The sequence below is a fragment of the Aulostomus chinensis genome, chromosome 11, assembly GCF_037954235.1.
Source record: "Aulostomus chinensis isolate RoL2024-O1b breed Wild chromosome 11, RoL_Achi_v1.0, whole genome shotgun sequence".
Classification (NCBI taxonomy): Eukaryota; Metazoa; Chordata; class Actinopteri; order Syngnathiformes; family Aulostomidae; genus Aulostomus; species Aulostomus chinensis.
The window spans coordinates 9,722,657-9,739,315 of record NC_141330.1 but is presented as its reverse complement, the minus strand read 5'-3'; the positions used below and the strand labels follow the sequence as shown (position 1 = coordinate 9,739,315).

General features: G+C 41.8%; 1 protein-coding gene across 4 annotated transcripts; it reads left to right on the top strand.

Moving 5' to 3' along the window:
- The first annotated feature begins 481 nt into the window (after nucleotides 1-481).
- On the top strand, nucleotides 482-10,822 carry casp2 (caspase 2, apoptosis-related cysteine peptidase). Of its 4 annotated transcripts, none has more exons than XM_086217151.1 (12): nucleotides 482-631; nucleotides 1,154-1,317; nucleotides 2,559-2,729; nucleotides 2,813-2,887; nucleotides 3,439-3,508; nucleotides 3,937-4,028; nucleotides 4,168-4,350; nucleotides 4,946-5,074; nucleotides 5,163-5,253; nucleotides 6,737-6,937; nucleotides 8,198-8,307; nucleotides 8,424-10,822. In XM_086217151.1, exons 2-12 carry the CDS (start codon nucleotides 1,168-1,170, stop codon nucleotides 8,556-8,558), a joined length of 1,407 nt encoding a protein of 468 aa, XP_086073277.1. In that variant the 5' UTR covers nucleotides 482-631; nucleotides 1,154-1,167; the 3' UTR covers nucleotides 8,559-10,822. The 4 variants fall into 4 exon arrangements, with proteins under 4 accessions (XP_086073277.1, XP_086073278.1, XP_086073279.1 ...); XM_086217152.1 differs by having other exon boundaries at nucleotides 6,737-6,925; nucleotides 8,424-10,821; XM_086217153.1 differs by lacking the exon at nucleotides 2,813-2,887.
- Nucleotides 10,823-16,659: the final 5,837 nt, after the last annotated feature.

The following is a 16,659-nucleotide window of genomic DNA, read 5'->3' as shown; positions in this document are numbered from 1 at the left end:
AAAGTCATACTTGTGTTTTAAAAGGCATTATATCAGGTTGCTGATGTTGCTGTTACCGAGCACGCTTTGAATGGAGTATGCCAACAGAAGCTATGTCCCATCAACTTTACAAATGATGTCAGTACACATTAAAACTTTTGCTCTGAAATATCACATATAAGTAGAACGGAAATCATTATATTATTTCCCATTCCGCCCATTTTTTCCTATCCAATAATAGCCAGTTCTTCTCTGATTAAATTGCCCGCTGGAGTTTCTTTGAGTCTGTCGTTAAAGCGCTTATCAATTGGTTACTTATTTACAGAAAAGAGATTCAAATTCAAAATTCCCGTGAATGCTTTATTTTGTAGTGGTTTTATAGTAGGTGGAACTTGCCCGTACGAAGCCAGACGATTGGCTTCTTCATACGCCACTCCAATTTCTCACGCTTTTATTGGTCAAAATGTAGAAGAGCGAGTCCTATAGCCCCGCCCTAATTTATGTTAGTCTCCATACCCGCGGAAGTTGGGATTGTAGCGTACGGAGGGGATGTGGTTGTGCGTAATATAGTATAAAACACGTCGTAATTTTGCCTTGTTTCGCCCGAAGGGTTTGATAATTTTTTCTTGCAGAAACTACGGAAAGGTCACAGGTACGTTTCGAAGGGACGATATTTTGCTCATTTTGATGCAAAGACTTCGAAGTTAGCTAGCTAGCTAGATATCCTTCTAAATTAAGTTCGCCTCCAGCGTGCTGTCATTGTAAGTCTCAGTTTCTCTGCACAGTAATGTAACATTATATCATTGACAATATCATTTACTTGATTTTTCACGCCATGTGCGGTCATTTAACGTACACCTGCGGTCTGCTAGCATTTTTTTCTTTTGAGTCTCCAGTTAGCTGTAAGGTTATACATGTTATATAACGTTATACGCTGTGTGTAGGGATGTTAAACAACATGAATAAATAGTAAATGCTTTGTCTCACTGTTGACTTGTCCGGCTGAAAGAGTCTAGCAAACGAGAGCAGCTGTACGATACCGACTGTTGGTGGTCTCTAGTAAAAAAACAACAACCTCACATTATCTGATGTTTTTCACACTGTTGCGGGGGTAGACATCAGGAAAGTGATGTGATTTGTGACCCCATGTGCCTTGTGCCGGCCCTGTACTCAGCCTGTTGGAGAAACATGTTGGAGTGTGGCATGCTGAACCGGGACAGACAGGCTCTGCGGAGATGCTCTGCAACCCTCTGCAAACAACTGGTGGTGGACGAGCTGCTCGTTCAGTCTCTTCAGGCAGACAACATCCTGACTGAGGCCATGGCAGAGTCCATAATGGTATGTTACTGACTTCATTTAGCTGACAAGCCAAGTATTTAAGATCACATTAGGTGCATTGTCTGTTTGCTGCACCTGCTCAATTACTGCTTATAAATTTAGCATGAAGTTACAGCCAAGGTATGACATAAGTTACAGATGATAAAAATGTGGAGCCATAAAATGATTTCAGATTCAGGAAAGAAAAATGCACACATGGTTAGTAGACTTCCACCTGCGAGACCTTACCTTTCATGTGTCCACTAAAGACATAATAACTCCTGATATTAGTCTTCCTCGGCTGCACAGCAAAGGGAGGGAAAATAATTTTCAAACTGCAGTAAGTTGCGATATATGATAGGGGCTACTTATGTGTCAAAATACGATTTTTAAGTTAAATAGCATAGTAATGTACAGGTGCCCTGCCTACACATTATGTTCTGCAGATGTAAGAAAACACCTTTGCGTGATACAGATCTGTACAAGTCACACTATACACATGTAAATTGGGTTTTCAATGAATGTGAGAAGGATTTAGAACATTCCCTCCAATGTTGAGATATTAGTCTAAGTAATCACAGTTGCATATCTTTTCATAGCTTTGGTTTTTCCTTCAACAAACAGCAGCTGGCTGATAAAGATGTGAAAAGGCCCCTTGAGACTTGGTTGACTTTTTCAAGAATGTAAAAATGCTCAACTTTGATTTTTAATTGTTTCTTATTAGTTTTCCTAAAAAAAAAAAAGTAAAATTACCTTTCGTAAAATGAGTTTTTTTCCTTCTCCCTCAATGGCAAGTGAAGAATCTGGTGAATCAGACTGTAAAATCAATCCTCAGTCTGTTTCTAAGTAAGATTTCACACTCATTTGTGTTGATTGCATTGTAAACTATAACATTGTGATTGACACAGCTTACACAACGATTTAAGGCTGATTTGTGTATCCATCACAAGTTCCCTTTTCCAGTGTGAGCGTTTCACTCTGCAGTTACACTAAAATACTATTTAGGGGTGGGGCTTCTGTGTTACTTGGCTGAGTTTCCTTGTGCTCCTCAAACAGTTTAGGTTCAAACTTACTGGGCTGAGTTTCTTTGTGTTCCTCAAACAGTTTAGGTTCAAACTTACTGGACTAATTTAGAGTTTGAAATAATAAATGTTGATCAACAGTTACATTTCCTGAAGATTGAAGTGAGAAGGAGGACATGTGATGCTGCTGCATTTCCACATAATCGACCTCTCATTTTGATTAATTCCTCTTTATTCTAGACTGAGCAAACATCTCAAAAGCGGAGCTGGCGTTTGTTGCTGCTCTTGCCAAAGCGAGGGCCCAGGGCCTTTAGCAGCTTCTGCTCGGCTCTGAGAGACACTGAGCAGCAACACCTGTGTGACCTTCTCACACAGCCACCAGAAAAAGATGGCAAAGACACACATCTAGAGGTGAGAGGGCATTTAATAAAATATCAGGATACACACTTTTGCCAGATTTAGTCCAGACTGTTTGTTTTTTTTGTCGCTCCCAGAGTATTCAGCCTGGGGAAGAGCCAGAGGGACAGACAGGGCGACAGGTCATGCAGACAGCAGAGAAAAGGAGAGAGGTGAGCATAATGCACATAACTGCTCAACCTGGATTACTATTCTCTCAAAGATTTAGACTGAACAGCAACTGTTGCTTGCAGAAGTTTGTGTCATGAGGTCTATGTAATGTAGAAGGTTTAAAAAGCTTAGATGATCCTAAGGAAAATTTTAATCCACGTTTGTCATTTACATGGTTTTCTGCAGACACCCTTGTAAAAAAACAAACAAAAAAATGATAAGCATAAGCTGAGTTCACCTCAGCATGTCAGCTCCAATCCTCAGAGAACTCAGTCATCATTCACGGGCTCAGTCAGTCAGTCAGGGAGGAAAATGGGAACAAAGAGACAAAGAGGATGGAGCAAAGAGTAAGAGATAACTGGACAGATGTCACATCCATCAGCCAGCAGAGCAGCTGAGGTAGTCAGACTGAAGTCAGGGGAATCTTCAGAAGTCAAGTTTTGATTGTATGTGTCATTTCTTAAGAACAAAGTCATTCATTGTCAGTCCACTTTGTTTTTTCATTGAACCGCAAAGGATATGACTTTTATTGTTGAATAACTTGTAATTCCAGAGATGCGGTGACTCCTCTCTTCCACATCCGACCCAGGAAGAAATTGCAGTCAAAAGAGCAAGGACACATGGTGAGTGGTATGTGGCCTGAAGACAGAGGATCAGAAAACTTTCTGTGTTCATTGTTGTTCTCAGTATTTCCTGTTTCCTTGGAGACGCTGGGCGTTGGTTGGGGAAAGAATGGTTTCGGTATTGTCCAGTTTTGAGAGACAGGTAATTGAATATTCTTTTAACACAAGCGTAGTCTAAGCAGCAGCACTAAATAGTTAACCCGTGTGAACTGTTTATTCTGTAAGCTTATCAAGGGCAGCGTAGGAGGGCTTCTGTCTGTACCTGCAGATGCCACACCTGTGTGACTCATTCAGACTGGTACTATAAAGTTTGTTGTCACACATCTGCTCGCAGCACTCGCAGTGATCTAAGAATGTGACATCATTAATTTGATTCGTAAAAAGCACAGTTTAACATCTAGATTGTGTGTGTTTTGTTTGTTCTTCAGAGTCAATGGAGTTTAGTCTGGATGCTGACAGTCCCATCAACACTCCTGTGCATCCTTGCACTCATGACTTCTACCTCTCTCACTGCCAGCAGGTAAAATACTCTTGTGTTGTGTTTGCTTTAACAGAAGGAGTCTTCCCTGTGGACTAAATGCAAAATTTCAATCTTCCTGTTAATGTCAACATCTTGTTTTTTGTTGGTATGTTAGTTACGCCTTCTCTCTGTGCTCCAGTCTTACAGAATGAAATCTTCCCCACGCGGCTTTGCCTTGGTGATCAGCAATGTGACATTTGACCCTTGTACTGAACCTGACCTTGACCCCAGGAAAGGAGGTGAGGTGGATGACGAGGTCCTCAGGAAGGTTTTTACGGAGCTAGACTACGTGGTAACTGTTCACAGGGACCTCACTGCTCAGGTAATGAACACACACTGTGTGTGTGTGTGTGTGTGTGTGTGTGTGTGTGTGTGTGTGTGTGTGTGTGTGTGTGTGTGTGTATTGATGCTATTAGAAAAGTGAACCATACACTCTATCCACCTCCTATTTAGTTGACAAACAGAGCCAGTTCTATTCAGTGAGGTTTGGAGGGAATATTTGTTTGGCAAGTCTGTTAAGCCATTTTCCCTGCTCGCTGTTGGAGGACAGCATTTGTTATCACAAAGAAAACACACATTGAATTTGAGTTATTCACTATCACTGACTCTGAGAGGCTTGGAACTGTGGCTTCAAATGAAATCTGAGATTTTTTTTACATCACACCTGATGTTTTTTTTTTTAAATCAAGCTGCAAAAGACAAAGTAATAATAAAAATGTTTGCAGTATATTCTCTTCTGAACTGAAGAGATGGCTCTTCATGGCACTGGTGCACGTGTGTGCTGTCTCCCCTCAGCATTATTCTTTCAATGACCCACTAATTCAGCATCAAAACAGGAGCCTACAAGCTTAACTATTGACTGATTAGTCCTCTTATCCATGTGAACTATTCTTCCTAAGTCTTTGGTGTTTTTACAGGGTATGAGAGCTTGCATTGAGAATTTTTGCCGGTGGCCAGATCATCGGACAGTGGACAGCTGTGTGGTGTGTTTGCTCTCCCACGGAGTTGAAGGAGCTGTGTATGGCACAGATGGGCAGCTCCTGCAGGTGTGTGTTGGTGTGTGTCATGTCATTCAGTGGTTAAAGCTTTAACCCCTTCACTGACATTAACCTTGTGTTGTCTGGTCATTTTCAGCTGGAGTGGGTGTTTGAGGCCTTTGACAATGCTCATTGTCCACTGCTGCAAAACAAACCAAAGATGTTTTTCATTCAAGCCTGCAGAGGAGGTAAAGCTCTTTAATTAAATTTATGGGATGTGATACGGTTATGCACACAACAATTATGCTGGGTTTCTAAAGGTTGGTGTGGTGAACATTTTGCCCACACAGACGTCCTCATGCTGCCCAAAATTTATGGCACACAGACTAGGCATACTATGAGTGATGGATGCTTTCTTGTTGCTTTTCATATTGTATGCATGTAGTCAATCATTTTGTTATATGTAACAAGCAGATGAGCACTTCTTGTTGTCGGTGTTGTTGTGCATATTTACCCAAAAGTGGTATTATAGAAGTTTGTGCCAGCCCCTCACAGTCCACATACATGGAGTCAGTGACCATGGATTGAATTCAGGTGTGTTTTTCAGGGCTATACAAACATCTGAGTGTAATGAATGGCTCAAGATGTGTGACTCCTGAGTCTGTGCATCATCTTGAAATTACTAGGGAACACATGCAGATGTCAGGCTGTCCCTCCACATGTCCAGATGTTGTGTGCTGTCCCTGAGACAGGTAACCAGATGGCATTTTTCACAGCCACCCATCAGTCACACTTTTATAGAGGTTGTGAAAGGTGTCATATAGTGACTGATGCCCTATATTCTGCTGTAAATTTGAGCTAAATGGAACACAGGAACATGACAATAATAGTCCGTAATAAATATGTAATAATCCTTCCTCCAAGCTAATTAGTTCATCTCTGTGATGAAGGCTATCACTGCGAGGCTAATGATGCCCGGGACAAATCAGCAGACCCCTCAGGAGCGATCCTAATTACTGTGACACACTCCCTTGCTCCACCTAACACATCACTGCAGGTGTGCTGCTGAAATGCCAGTAGGTGTGGTTGGCCAATGCCCCTGCAAATAGCTCAACGTGTTTTTTTTTTTATTTCAGATTCATTAGTTTATGTCTTATGAAGAAACCCATTGCAGATCCTGCTTCATTGAAAATTTTGATTTTAATTGTCTGTTTTGCCATGAAATTGTTTGAAATGCATTTTAGACGAGCTTAATTTATGTATTTAAGCCATGTCACCGATAACAAGAATCCAAATGTAAAGTTAACCCTTTTATGCCTGTGCGGGGAATTTCTTGAAATTGGTATGAATTTAGCTTTTCCTATTATGCTGCTCTTAGGCCAAGGTACATGTTATCTCATAAAATGTGTTTTTGATCATAACTGAATAATTCATACATTAGCTATGAGACAATTTCACACAAATAGAGAGCAACTTGAAATTAAGTGAGGTCATGTTCAAAAGGTCTAAGGTGATTATGTCAAGCAGTCAGTTTCTTTTCATTATTTGCAGACAAGCACCCACAAATCAGTAATTCCAGTCATGTGATACAATTTCAGACTTCAGTCCTCTGTTTCAGGTGAATCACAGGGTTGCAGATAATCACTGTAGGTCTATGGGCCTGATATTGATCACCAAACAGCATGCTATGTTTTTGAAACAGATATTTCAAAGAGTGTTGTTATCTTCCAGAAATGCTGGACTGTGGGGTGGAGCAGATAGACGGGCCAGTAAGGACCTGCTCACCCAGCTGTGAACAGCTGGATGCTGGTAGAGAAGGACCAGCGGATGCAGAGTCCAGACAGAGGGTAGACATGGGAAGACCCAGGATTAAACTACCCCAGCGCTCTGACATGATCTGCGGCTTTGCTTCTCTCAAAGGTCAGAGAATTAGTAAGTTCTCTTTTGCTATTTCCTGGTGTTATTTATTTGAACTGTGTTAATTCACTGAAATGTCAAAGGCAATAGAAGCACACGAAGCCTGTAACTAATTGCAACAGAATTATCATGAACTAGAGGGCACTTGGATGCCATTTTTCACTGTGTTAAACACACACTGTCACATAGTTGGTGTGCAGTCTGCTGACAGACTGATAAACGTCATTGAAAAGGCACCCTCTTATCAGACATAACGATGTGGCAGGCTTTAGCAAGTTGAAGTGCTCTGTAGAAATTGTTTTGGTTGGTAAAGTGTGTTTGATGATCTTCATTTAAATGAGGTTGGTGCATTTTAGCTGCTGAATTTAGGACTGCAGCAAGTTGAATCAGAGTAAATGGTCGGAGAACCGCAGCTTGAAGTCACACCACGGTGGTTAATCATATCAGCAAGAGACCAGACCAAATATAGGGAGGAACCTTTGTTGTGCTTTACCAGCAAGCATTCTGTTTCCTGAGCAACAGAAAACATGGAAGAGAGACTGATGATGAAGACCTCCATGATGCTCTGAGGCAGTATAGTGATGTTAATCAGCAGGTCAATGGATATGAATCTTCCTCTCATTTTTAAAGTGATACTTCACCCCAAAATTATATTTTGCCATTCAAGTCCTCAAAAATAAGGGTCTCCAACTCACGAAGAATTTTTGTCACTGCCGCATCACTTCTCTGTGACTCCAGGATGCAGAAAATCCAGCTATGTGTATTTAGCTTGAAGCTAATGGCGCCCCGTAGCCATCGACTACAAACAACAGCAAAACTGTCCAGAGATGTTCATGTACAATCCCTTGTCTCGTCATCTTTATCCAGCCACATGCTGCTAACTGTAATCCACAAATGCTTTGATTTGAGCTGCAGACAAACAAACTACGTTGTCAGTTCAGCGCTACCATGAACAAGGGTGAGCAAGTGAGTACCCCTGAACGCACTGGCCAGTCGACAGTTTTGCTGTTGTTGATAGCTGATAGCAATGGGGGACCATTAGCCTCAAGCTAAAATATTTGTGGCGGTCTCTTCACCAAGTCACAAAGACGTAACACTTCTGAAAAAACAGCTTCATGAGTTCAAGACACCTATTTGTCAGTACTGCCTTTCAAGATTTCACCAGTTCTCTCTCAAAGGTTTCTTTTGAAATAACTTCATCTTCAAATTCACTGAGCTCCGTGTCCTTGTGTCTCATCTCGATGCATTAAGCTGTTTGATCTTTTTCTCCTCAAGGCACAGCAGCCATGCGGAACACTAAGAAAGGCTCCTGGTTCATTCAGGATCTGAACACAACACTTCGCCAACAAGCCAAAGACACACACCTTGCAGACATCCTGGTGCAGGTAAAGGCAAGCTTTTTATACTTTATCATGCATGTGCTATGTAAAATATCAGTTTTTTATAGAGGTCAATTCAGGACGTTGCTGTAATACTGTCTCTCTCTTTCTCCTGTCTCCAGGTCAACAGGCGTATCAAAGAGAGGGAGGGTCATGCCCCTGGTACCCCCCACCATCGCTGCAAAGAGATGTCAGAGTTCACCAGCTCATTGTGCAAAGACCTCTACCTTTTCCCCAAGTACCAGCCCCAGTATTGATGGGGAAATACGCACATACACACTCAGACGGACACACACAGATCATTCCTTGAGGTGAAGACTCTTCAGTGTGGGCACAGATTTATTCATTCCATGCACAGTACTGACACACAACAACACACACACACATTCCCCCGTTACAACGTCACACACCCAGAGATGATTTATTCTTTCATATATAGTCTGGGTAATGGTGACTCCTCAAACTAACACACAGAAATCCTGGAAGAGAACAAGGAGTATGTTAATCTACATGTATTTGGAGATGGGCGACATCTTGGCATTCCATGTCCTGTTGTGTATCAGTGTGTGTCTATGCCAGTTAAAGGGTTTGGATGTTAATCCCTTTTAGTCTAAGATAGAATCAGATTTTATTGCTGCTTGTTTTCTTACTGCCTAGCGACATTAAGATCTCTCAAGTCTCTCCTTTGAAAATGTATTTTATACACAGATCTATTTTTGTGGCTTTTGTTTTGTATGAACTTGTTTTTATAAGGATTTTTAAGCCAATTTTCTTCTATTTGTACACATTCATTGTAACTTGCGACCAGTGTAGTGACAGGCAGGGGGCAGCATTGAATGATGACCAGCAGATGCAAAATACACTTCACCAGCTCCCTGTCTCTTATTATTTATTTCTCCTGCAGCTCACAGTGATGTCGTGATCGCAGAGAGCTGTTATTGTAGTCACAGTACCGTGATGGCCAATCAGCTTTTCTCATCAGAGTATTTCACTTTCTTATATCTGTCACATCTTATGATGAGGAAAACACCTTCAGGGCAACTACAAAACACAATCTTGAACTGTTTCTTTCTCTTCTTTTTGGTGTTTTTGAGCAGGAAGACTCTGATTTACCTCTAAATTTCTCTGACACTCTACAGATTTGACCTGACCTCACATCAGTTGTGTTACTGTAGCAGCCCTGTCTGGGTGGTGGGACAGCAGGGGAATGCGGTGCTAGTTCTGGGGTCACACACCTACAGTATGAACTTTGACGTTTTTGCTCAACTGTAACACCTAATCATGTTCCCCCACATGTAGGCTCTTCAAATTGAGTTTGTCTTACTGTTCTGTGTGGTATTCTACTTTATAGATCATGTATTATCTTGTCTTCCTAATCGTATGAAAACAAATATGCAGGTTTCCATGGCAGTCTGTGCCCTGAGAGGATGTATTTATTTGATGTTTATGACCGCGATGGTGTTTTCACTGTCACATGCCCCCACCCCACCCCCACCCCCACCCCCACAGAAATCCATTTCTCTAAGCCGTGTGAGCATTGATGTTTCCCAGAAAGGCCCAAACAGGCAACATGTGTTTAGTTACAACAGTGTTGAGGAGATGAAAACCGGATATATGGATGAAATGATATTTAACCTCTTGCAGTGAACTGTACTCTCTTACGAGTATTCAGGTTTTATTTCTAAGAATTTGTAAAAACAAAAACCCACAAAAAACCAACCATTGTTATATTATCAAAGATTGACTACTGCGGAGTTCTGAAGGCTGTTTTGCTGCCAGGCTTTGCTGAGGTGCTTTGTGGGGAGGGTGGGAGAGATTTTATTTCTGTCATCGTTATGACTGCCAAATGCTCTGTACCACAAACAGGCCAAGGTTTTGGTTTTGTTTTTGTTTTTTAAATAAATTGCCTGTTGTTTGTTTTCCTCATATCTGCATTTCCCTGTTGATGCATACGTGTAGTTAAAGCTGCTGTCTGCACTAATGTAAACTGTTGCATGCTCCACTTTATTTGATCCCCCTTGTTGCTCTGTTTTTGTGTGTTGTTCCCAGCGTACAGCCCGTCCCCTGCGCCCTCAGGTATAGTATAACTAGCTCCCAGCTATTCCGCTGTGCTCAGGCCTCTCCGTGCTGTGACTGGGACGTATGCATGTCCCGCTGCCTGCCGCTCGGTGATAATGTTCTTAGTGTATCAGATAGAGGCCCAGCCAGCTGTCCACAGTCATTCTCCCTTGACACACACACACGCCGGCGGGGAGAGTAATACATTTCTCGCTGGCCTCCGGTGTAGCTGTGTGATTAGGCTGTTATGCGCTGGCGTGTGGACCGCAAAGCAGGACGGGGTTAAGAGGGATCTGCATGTGTCTGTGTCTTTTGTGGTTGTCATGATGGCGGCCCAAGTCATGAGCTTGAAAGAAGGAAGCAGAGAGAACACCCACGGACAAGAATGTTTAGATTGACCTGTGTGAGCGGGATGTGGTCTCCTGGGGGTGCAGAGCTGTGGTGGTCTGCTGGGACCGCTGAGCTTTTCAGCTTCGAAGGAATGATGAAGTGCACATTTGCTCAGACTCTTCTGGAGAACCTCAGCACGACCACTTTACTGCGGGGGGGGGGGGGGTCTTTTATTGTGGAAGGACACACTTGGGGTAATTTTTTCTTCTTCCTCTGAGAGGGGTCTGTCGTAGCATGTGAGTGTTATGGGGATTGCCCTGCATCATTGGCTGATTAGGTGTGAGCTGTCATAGGGTGTCGTCTGCACCTTCCTGCTCACGTTGCAGGGGCAGCCCTATGGGGGGTGCCCTTCCAACCCCCCACCACCCCTTGGTCCAAACAAGCACAGTCCATCCAACACACACCTCTAATGGCCGGCTGGCAGGGAGGGTGCTGCTTAGAGCAACAAGTTGTGTGTGTGTGTGTGTGTGTTATTAGGTGTCTGCAGTTCTAATAAAGGAAAGCGCTGCGTCCTTCGCTGCCTCATCAGATGGCTTTGCTCTGCTTTGTCCGCCTGTCTGATATCTGTCTGTCCGTCAGTCTCGCGGTGGAGCTGGATGGCCCACAGCCTCTGGATCATCTGGAGAAGAAGAGGGTGTCTGGGAAGGACAACATCTGTGTTTTTCTCAAGTTCTGTGTATGCCGTCTGTTGGGGGCCAACAACCGTGATGATGTTTGTGTTGATTTGAGTTGAAAGTGTGTATGAGAGAGAGAGAGAGAGAGTGTGTGTGTGTGTGAATGGTGTTGCCCATGTCATTGGAAATGCTGGGGTGTCCAGCAAGGTTATTTTTGGATCAGTGACAGCGTGTCAATGGCTGCAGATGCGTCGCAAAGGAAGGCTCTGAGATACCAACAGACCTTGGTATGTCTTTCCAAATCTTCCTTTACCTGTCCACTGTCCTGTCCGTCTCATATAACGTCTGTCCTACCCCTCATCTGCTTCTCCATTGTCTACCCAACCTCCAACCTTGTTACTCACATCTAATGTTTTTCTTTCCTTCACCTATTAATCTGCTGCAATCTCTCGTTCCTGCTCTACTAGGCTTTCTAATGCTCCTCTGTTCCATCAATACTCCTCATCTCCTCTTTTAACCAGCAACTTTTCTTCAACTTGATGTCAAGTTTTTTGTGCAACCCTCAAACAAACGAACATTCTGTCCACTAGATTAACACCACCTACGTTATTTCCACTAAAATGGTGCCAAGTGCATTTTGTAACTTCTCAAAATCAAACCTCCTTTTAAAATGTCCTTTGCCAGCACTTATGTAACAATACAAGTTTGCAGTAGCTATTAAATAAGGTAATATCCACTTCCAGGCAGTTCGACGTATTTTTTTAAAGTTCCCAATAGAAGCTCTTTTATGGAAGTAACAGGAGTTTAGCATACATAAATAACGTGGCATAAAAACATTTGATTGGTTCTCTAAAAACTAGAAAATCTGAAATATAAAAAAAAATAGTTAAGGTAACAGGTTTGAAGTCAGAGACCAAAATCCGTCATGCTTATATTAGTGTATATACCGGATTTAAAATGTGAGTGTGAGAACTAACTTTTGATCTTCCTGTCGCCTTCAGGAGACATAAATAATGCATTTGATCAAGCGTCTCAAATTTTGAGATTAAGAGTGCCAGCGTTAACGGGACCGAATGAAAACTTTGGGCACACAACTGAAATCTGTAATTTCCAGTAAGATGATATATTTGATATCTACGGTTGAGATAAGAGTTGCGTTAAAAAAATAACACGAAACAATTAGGAAGAATTCGTATCATATCATTTGAGTGTTAGCGAGTGGGGTTTGCTTATTTTTTTCAAGTGGTTAATTATAACGTTTTACATTGTATATCTGAAAATTGTAAATTAGGATACGGTACATTCAGGACATTTTGCTTGATACTATAAAGGATCCTAATGATTCATTCAAAACAAGACAAAAATGTGGTGGAACAGCCCCTGGTAGTGAGGGAGATGAATGCAAAGTCATGCCTGCACTAAACCAAGACTCCCTGCTTGATCTCGCATTTGACCCATTTTTTTGTGTATATATCATTTTTTAATTGCTCAGATCATATCCCCACCTTCTAACTTTACAGCTAATTAAGCACAGTCATGGCAGTTTTCATGGATATAAATACAAGAATAATGAAACCTGAGCAGACAGGTTAGATGTACATGTTGAGATGAAGTCATGTCACCGTATCCTCCTCTTCATCTGTTAAAATGCTCACCGGGATGACTGTCATTCCTCCTCGGAGCACCTCCCGGTGACTCCCGGCACATTTGTCTCCAGCGGTTGATTTGAAGCATTGTGTTTGTGTCATCAGGATTCTAAAGGTCATTTTCAGTTGAGTTGATTGGGGGACGGATACACGAGTCGCTGTGGTGCTTCTGTATGTGCCGTTGAAGCAGCCTGAGTGAGGAAGAGGAGGGGTCCCTCCTGTTCCTCTTCATCTTCCTCTTGTCTGGATGATTGGAGCCTCTCGGGAACCAGAGATCTAAATCAGAAATCTCAGTTAACCGCAGTAATTACAGCTTAATGTCCCTGTGAAGTCACACATATCTTAGGTGTGAGTGCTGTGAGGCCGTCTGTCCGTCCGTGTGTGTGTGTGTGTGTTTGTGTGTGACAGAGAGAGAGAGAGGAAATAAGAAGGATTTGTTTATGTGTCGAGCTGTTAATAGATTATCCTAATATCAGGTATTTATAGATCAGGAGCAGGACGCAGGATTTCCAGGGTGAGAGCTCAGACAGATGAATCTACACAGCAAACTACTGATGTTGCGTCGTGTTCCTCGTAAGAATCCACTCGCTGATTTGCAGGGTGAAATACATTCTGGTGGATTTATATTTGGCTTGTTTTTTATTTGTTTTTATTTAAAGCACGAGAGGCGCAGACTACTGGGATGCAGGGAAACAAATGAAGGGGAGGTGTTAACTTCACACTCTCATTCCTCATGGCTCCGGTGCTGACCTGAGACCATTTTTAGGACTGTTTTTTGTCTATTTGTGTCATGATTCCCACCTGAATTTCACAAAGCATTTCAATATCTCCGTCAATGTCTTGTAAACAAGGCGGTAAAATGTGTGCCATCTGTGATGATCATGGTTTGTTTTTCATCATGGGATGTTTACAGTTCTTTAAAGGACACTGATCAGTGGGCAGCTGATCACAGCTGATCAAGGTCACATCGAATGTTGGATGCATCAACTGCATAAAAAATAAGAGCTTGTGAATACTTTTTGCTCATTTTTTTTTTCAGACATCACCTCAAAGTGTTCTATAATTTCAAGAACATTAAACACAAATATATTTCAATCAAGTCCCGTATGATTTCAATTCAGTATCTTTGAGTTTTGTGCCATTTATTGAACAAAGCAAGACATTTGATTAGTTTTTCTTCTTCTTCTCTTTCTGGACTTTATGACATTGTGCTGAATATTTTTGACATTCTATACATTAAATGGCCAATAGAGGAATTGGTTATGATATATTTCATTTAACTTTTTTGAGAATAATCTATTGTTGTACCCTGACTTGAAGAAATTTGCAAGTTTGCACAATATGCAGCTGTAGCGTCTTATTTGCAATACATGTTGAAATTTCATTGAAGACAGATAATTATACAATCTTAATACAAGACGGACAGACTGAATAAGACACACACACACACACACACACGTATGTATGCATTGCTTCCAGTTTTAACCTAGAAATCATTTGAGCTGCAAATCACCACATTAGAGCTTACTGGGTTGTCAAGTTGTAATAATTATTTACAAGGTACACAACTGTGCTTGACCTTTAACCTTCACATAGAGGAAGCCCCGAGTGTGGTCTCTGTCACGCTGACAGAAATTTGTGTTACACACATGCTGAATGTTTGCGCTTGCTGTGGAACAGTTTGTTGTGTTACAAATGATTTGATGGATCGTGCTGTAAAAAAAAAAAGAAAAAAAAAAAGAAGAAGAACCTGGGGTTGTGTTAGGAGACGAGATTCAGTCGGCGAGAATGTCAACAGCGGTGAAATAGATCTCATATGTCTCAAATGTTACAGGCTACTAAAAGGGATCGTGTTCACCTGCCAAATCTCTCGCAAACTGGAATGACTGGGATGCGGACGATTAAGCCATTACACTTCATATGATATCGCAGTCACTTGACGTGTTTTCACAGACACGGCTGTAATTAAATAATCAAACTCGCAGTCTGGACATCAATAGCGCCCGATTGTTAACGTAGAAAATAGTGTCAATAACTTGTCATTGTTTTAGCGTAAAGGTTAACATGCTCCATCTCTCAGTACAACAGGCCTCCAGGGAGCGATGGGCTGCAAGAGAGAGACAAACAGCGTGAGAGAGCGAGAGGTGTGGAGAAGTGTGTCAGTGAACATTGGGTCACACTGCTTCTAAATTTATCCTCGAGTAAGGTTTCACCTCAGGGGTGGGGGTTGGATGGATGGGGACAAGGGATGGTGAGAGGGAAGGTTTGAAGGGAAGAGCAAGGTGAAAGGCTGAGTTCAGTCATAGGTGAGGTGACTCGGAAAAGAAAGCAGGAGAAAATCTGCTCCAGTTGCTGTTTAGGCAGACAAATCAGACGTACAGCGACGCTTCAGTGAACTGTACCATTTACAAAACAAATACGAGACTACGCTCATTATAAACCAAACACTCTTTAGGCTCAGTGCCCTGGTCCAGATAAATTTAACCCAGCCATAAAAAAAAAAAAAAACCAAAACACTCGAGCAGAACACGCAGTGAGAAGTGAGAAACTGACACAATCAGTTGCTCTGAAATGAATCAGGCGTGAAGTTTTGTAGACATTATTAACATCAAATCTTTACTCTCTAACAAGTTGTGCATCACTAAATGTGTCAAGTGGATTTTCTTTGTCCTGAAAAATATGTCGTAGTACCTCCTTCTCGTCTTCACTCACCGTAATTGTCTTATGTTACATAAATGATTTAAATCAAAAGAGACTGGTATGGGAAATGGTTACTACAGGTCTTTTTAGCAACATGAAAGGGAATATTTATGTATTTTCACTTTGAAATACAAGGGTTTTCCATTACATCATCATCAGGAAGTCCTTTTGAGGATTTTATGCAAGTCATGTTCGTTTTTCTAAAGCATTCTTGATGAAGATATGGAAGTACCCTTAACTTCAGTGGTTTGAAGCATCTTGCCACTGAGCTTTCATTAATTTGACCGCCAAAACCAGCGTCGTGTCAAAATAACAGCTGTGATAAAGCTGCTAATTGTCAACAGCCCAAGACGGTGCCTCATACTTCTTAAATCGACCTGAAAACCTGTGTGGAGTATTAGCGTTCAGTTTGTGACAGCAGAATTTATATGAAAAATCATGACCGCAATCTGATTCATGCAATCAATCAAGTAAAAGTAATGTGAGGTGAGAAAAGTACAGTGACCCTGAGAGCTCAACATACTGCAACAGCAGAAATCACACAGCACCTTGACCTCATATTAATCCCGTCCTGCCTGGAGAAAATGTCATTGCACCTGCCACAAACGTCCACCACGCATACAAGATATGTTTAGATGTATTGGAAAGATGAATTCTTGGGCTAATAGGATAGGAAACAATATTAATAACCAGGCTGTAGGCCGTTTAGGTAGAACTAAAGCCCCATTTGAATCACAGTAAGGTGCGCATCGCAGAGACATACGACCAATGTGGTATTTTTCATTTTAATTGAATGGGGTCTATAAGAAAGGATAATGCCTTGATTTTGATGGCCAGCAAGGAGCTGACCTTATCAACTGTATTCACCCTTTCACAGAAGCGTGGCAGATGTTCCAACATCTGCTCATTTGCTTCAATAGCATCACTATCTGATGAAGCAAAGATCCTGC

What these genes read in the sequence shown, in the direction of transcription:
- casp2 (XM_086217151.1), top strand. Translation starts at nt 1,168, where the DNA reads ATGTTGGAGTGTGGCATGCTGAACCGGGACAGACAGGCTCTGCGGAGA. An exon ending in CAGCAGAGAAAAGGAGAGAG is followed by an intron (nt 2,888 to 3,438) that starts GTGAGCATAATG and finishes TTGTAATTCCAG; the next exon opens with AGATGCGGTGACTCCTCTCT. An exon ending in ACAGGGACCTCACTGCTCAG is followed by an intron (nt 4,351 to 4,945) that starts GTAATGAACACA and finishes GTGTTTTTACAG; the next exon opens with GGTATGAGAGCTTGCATTGA.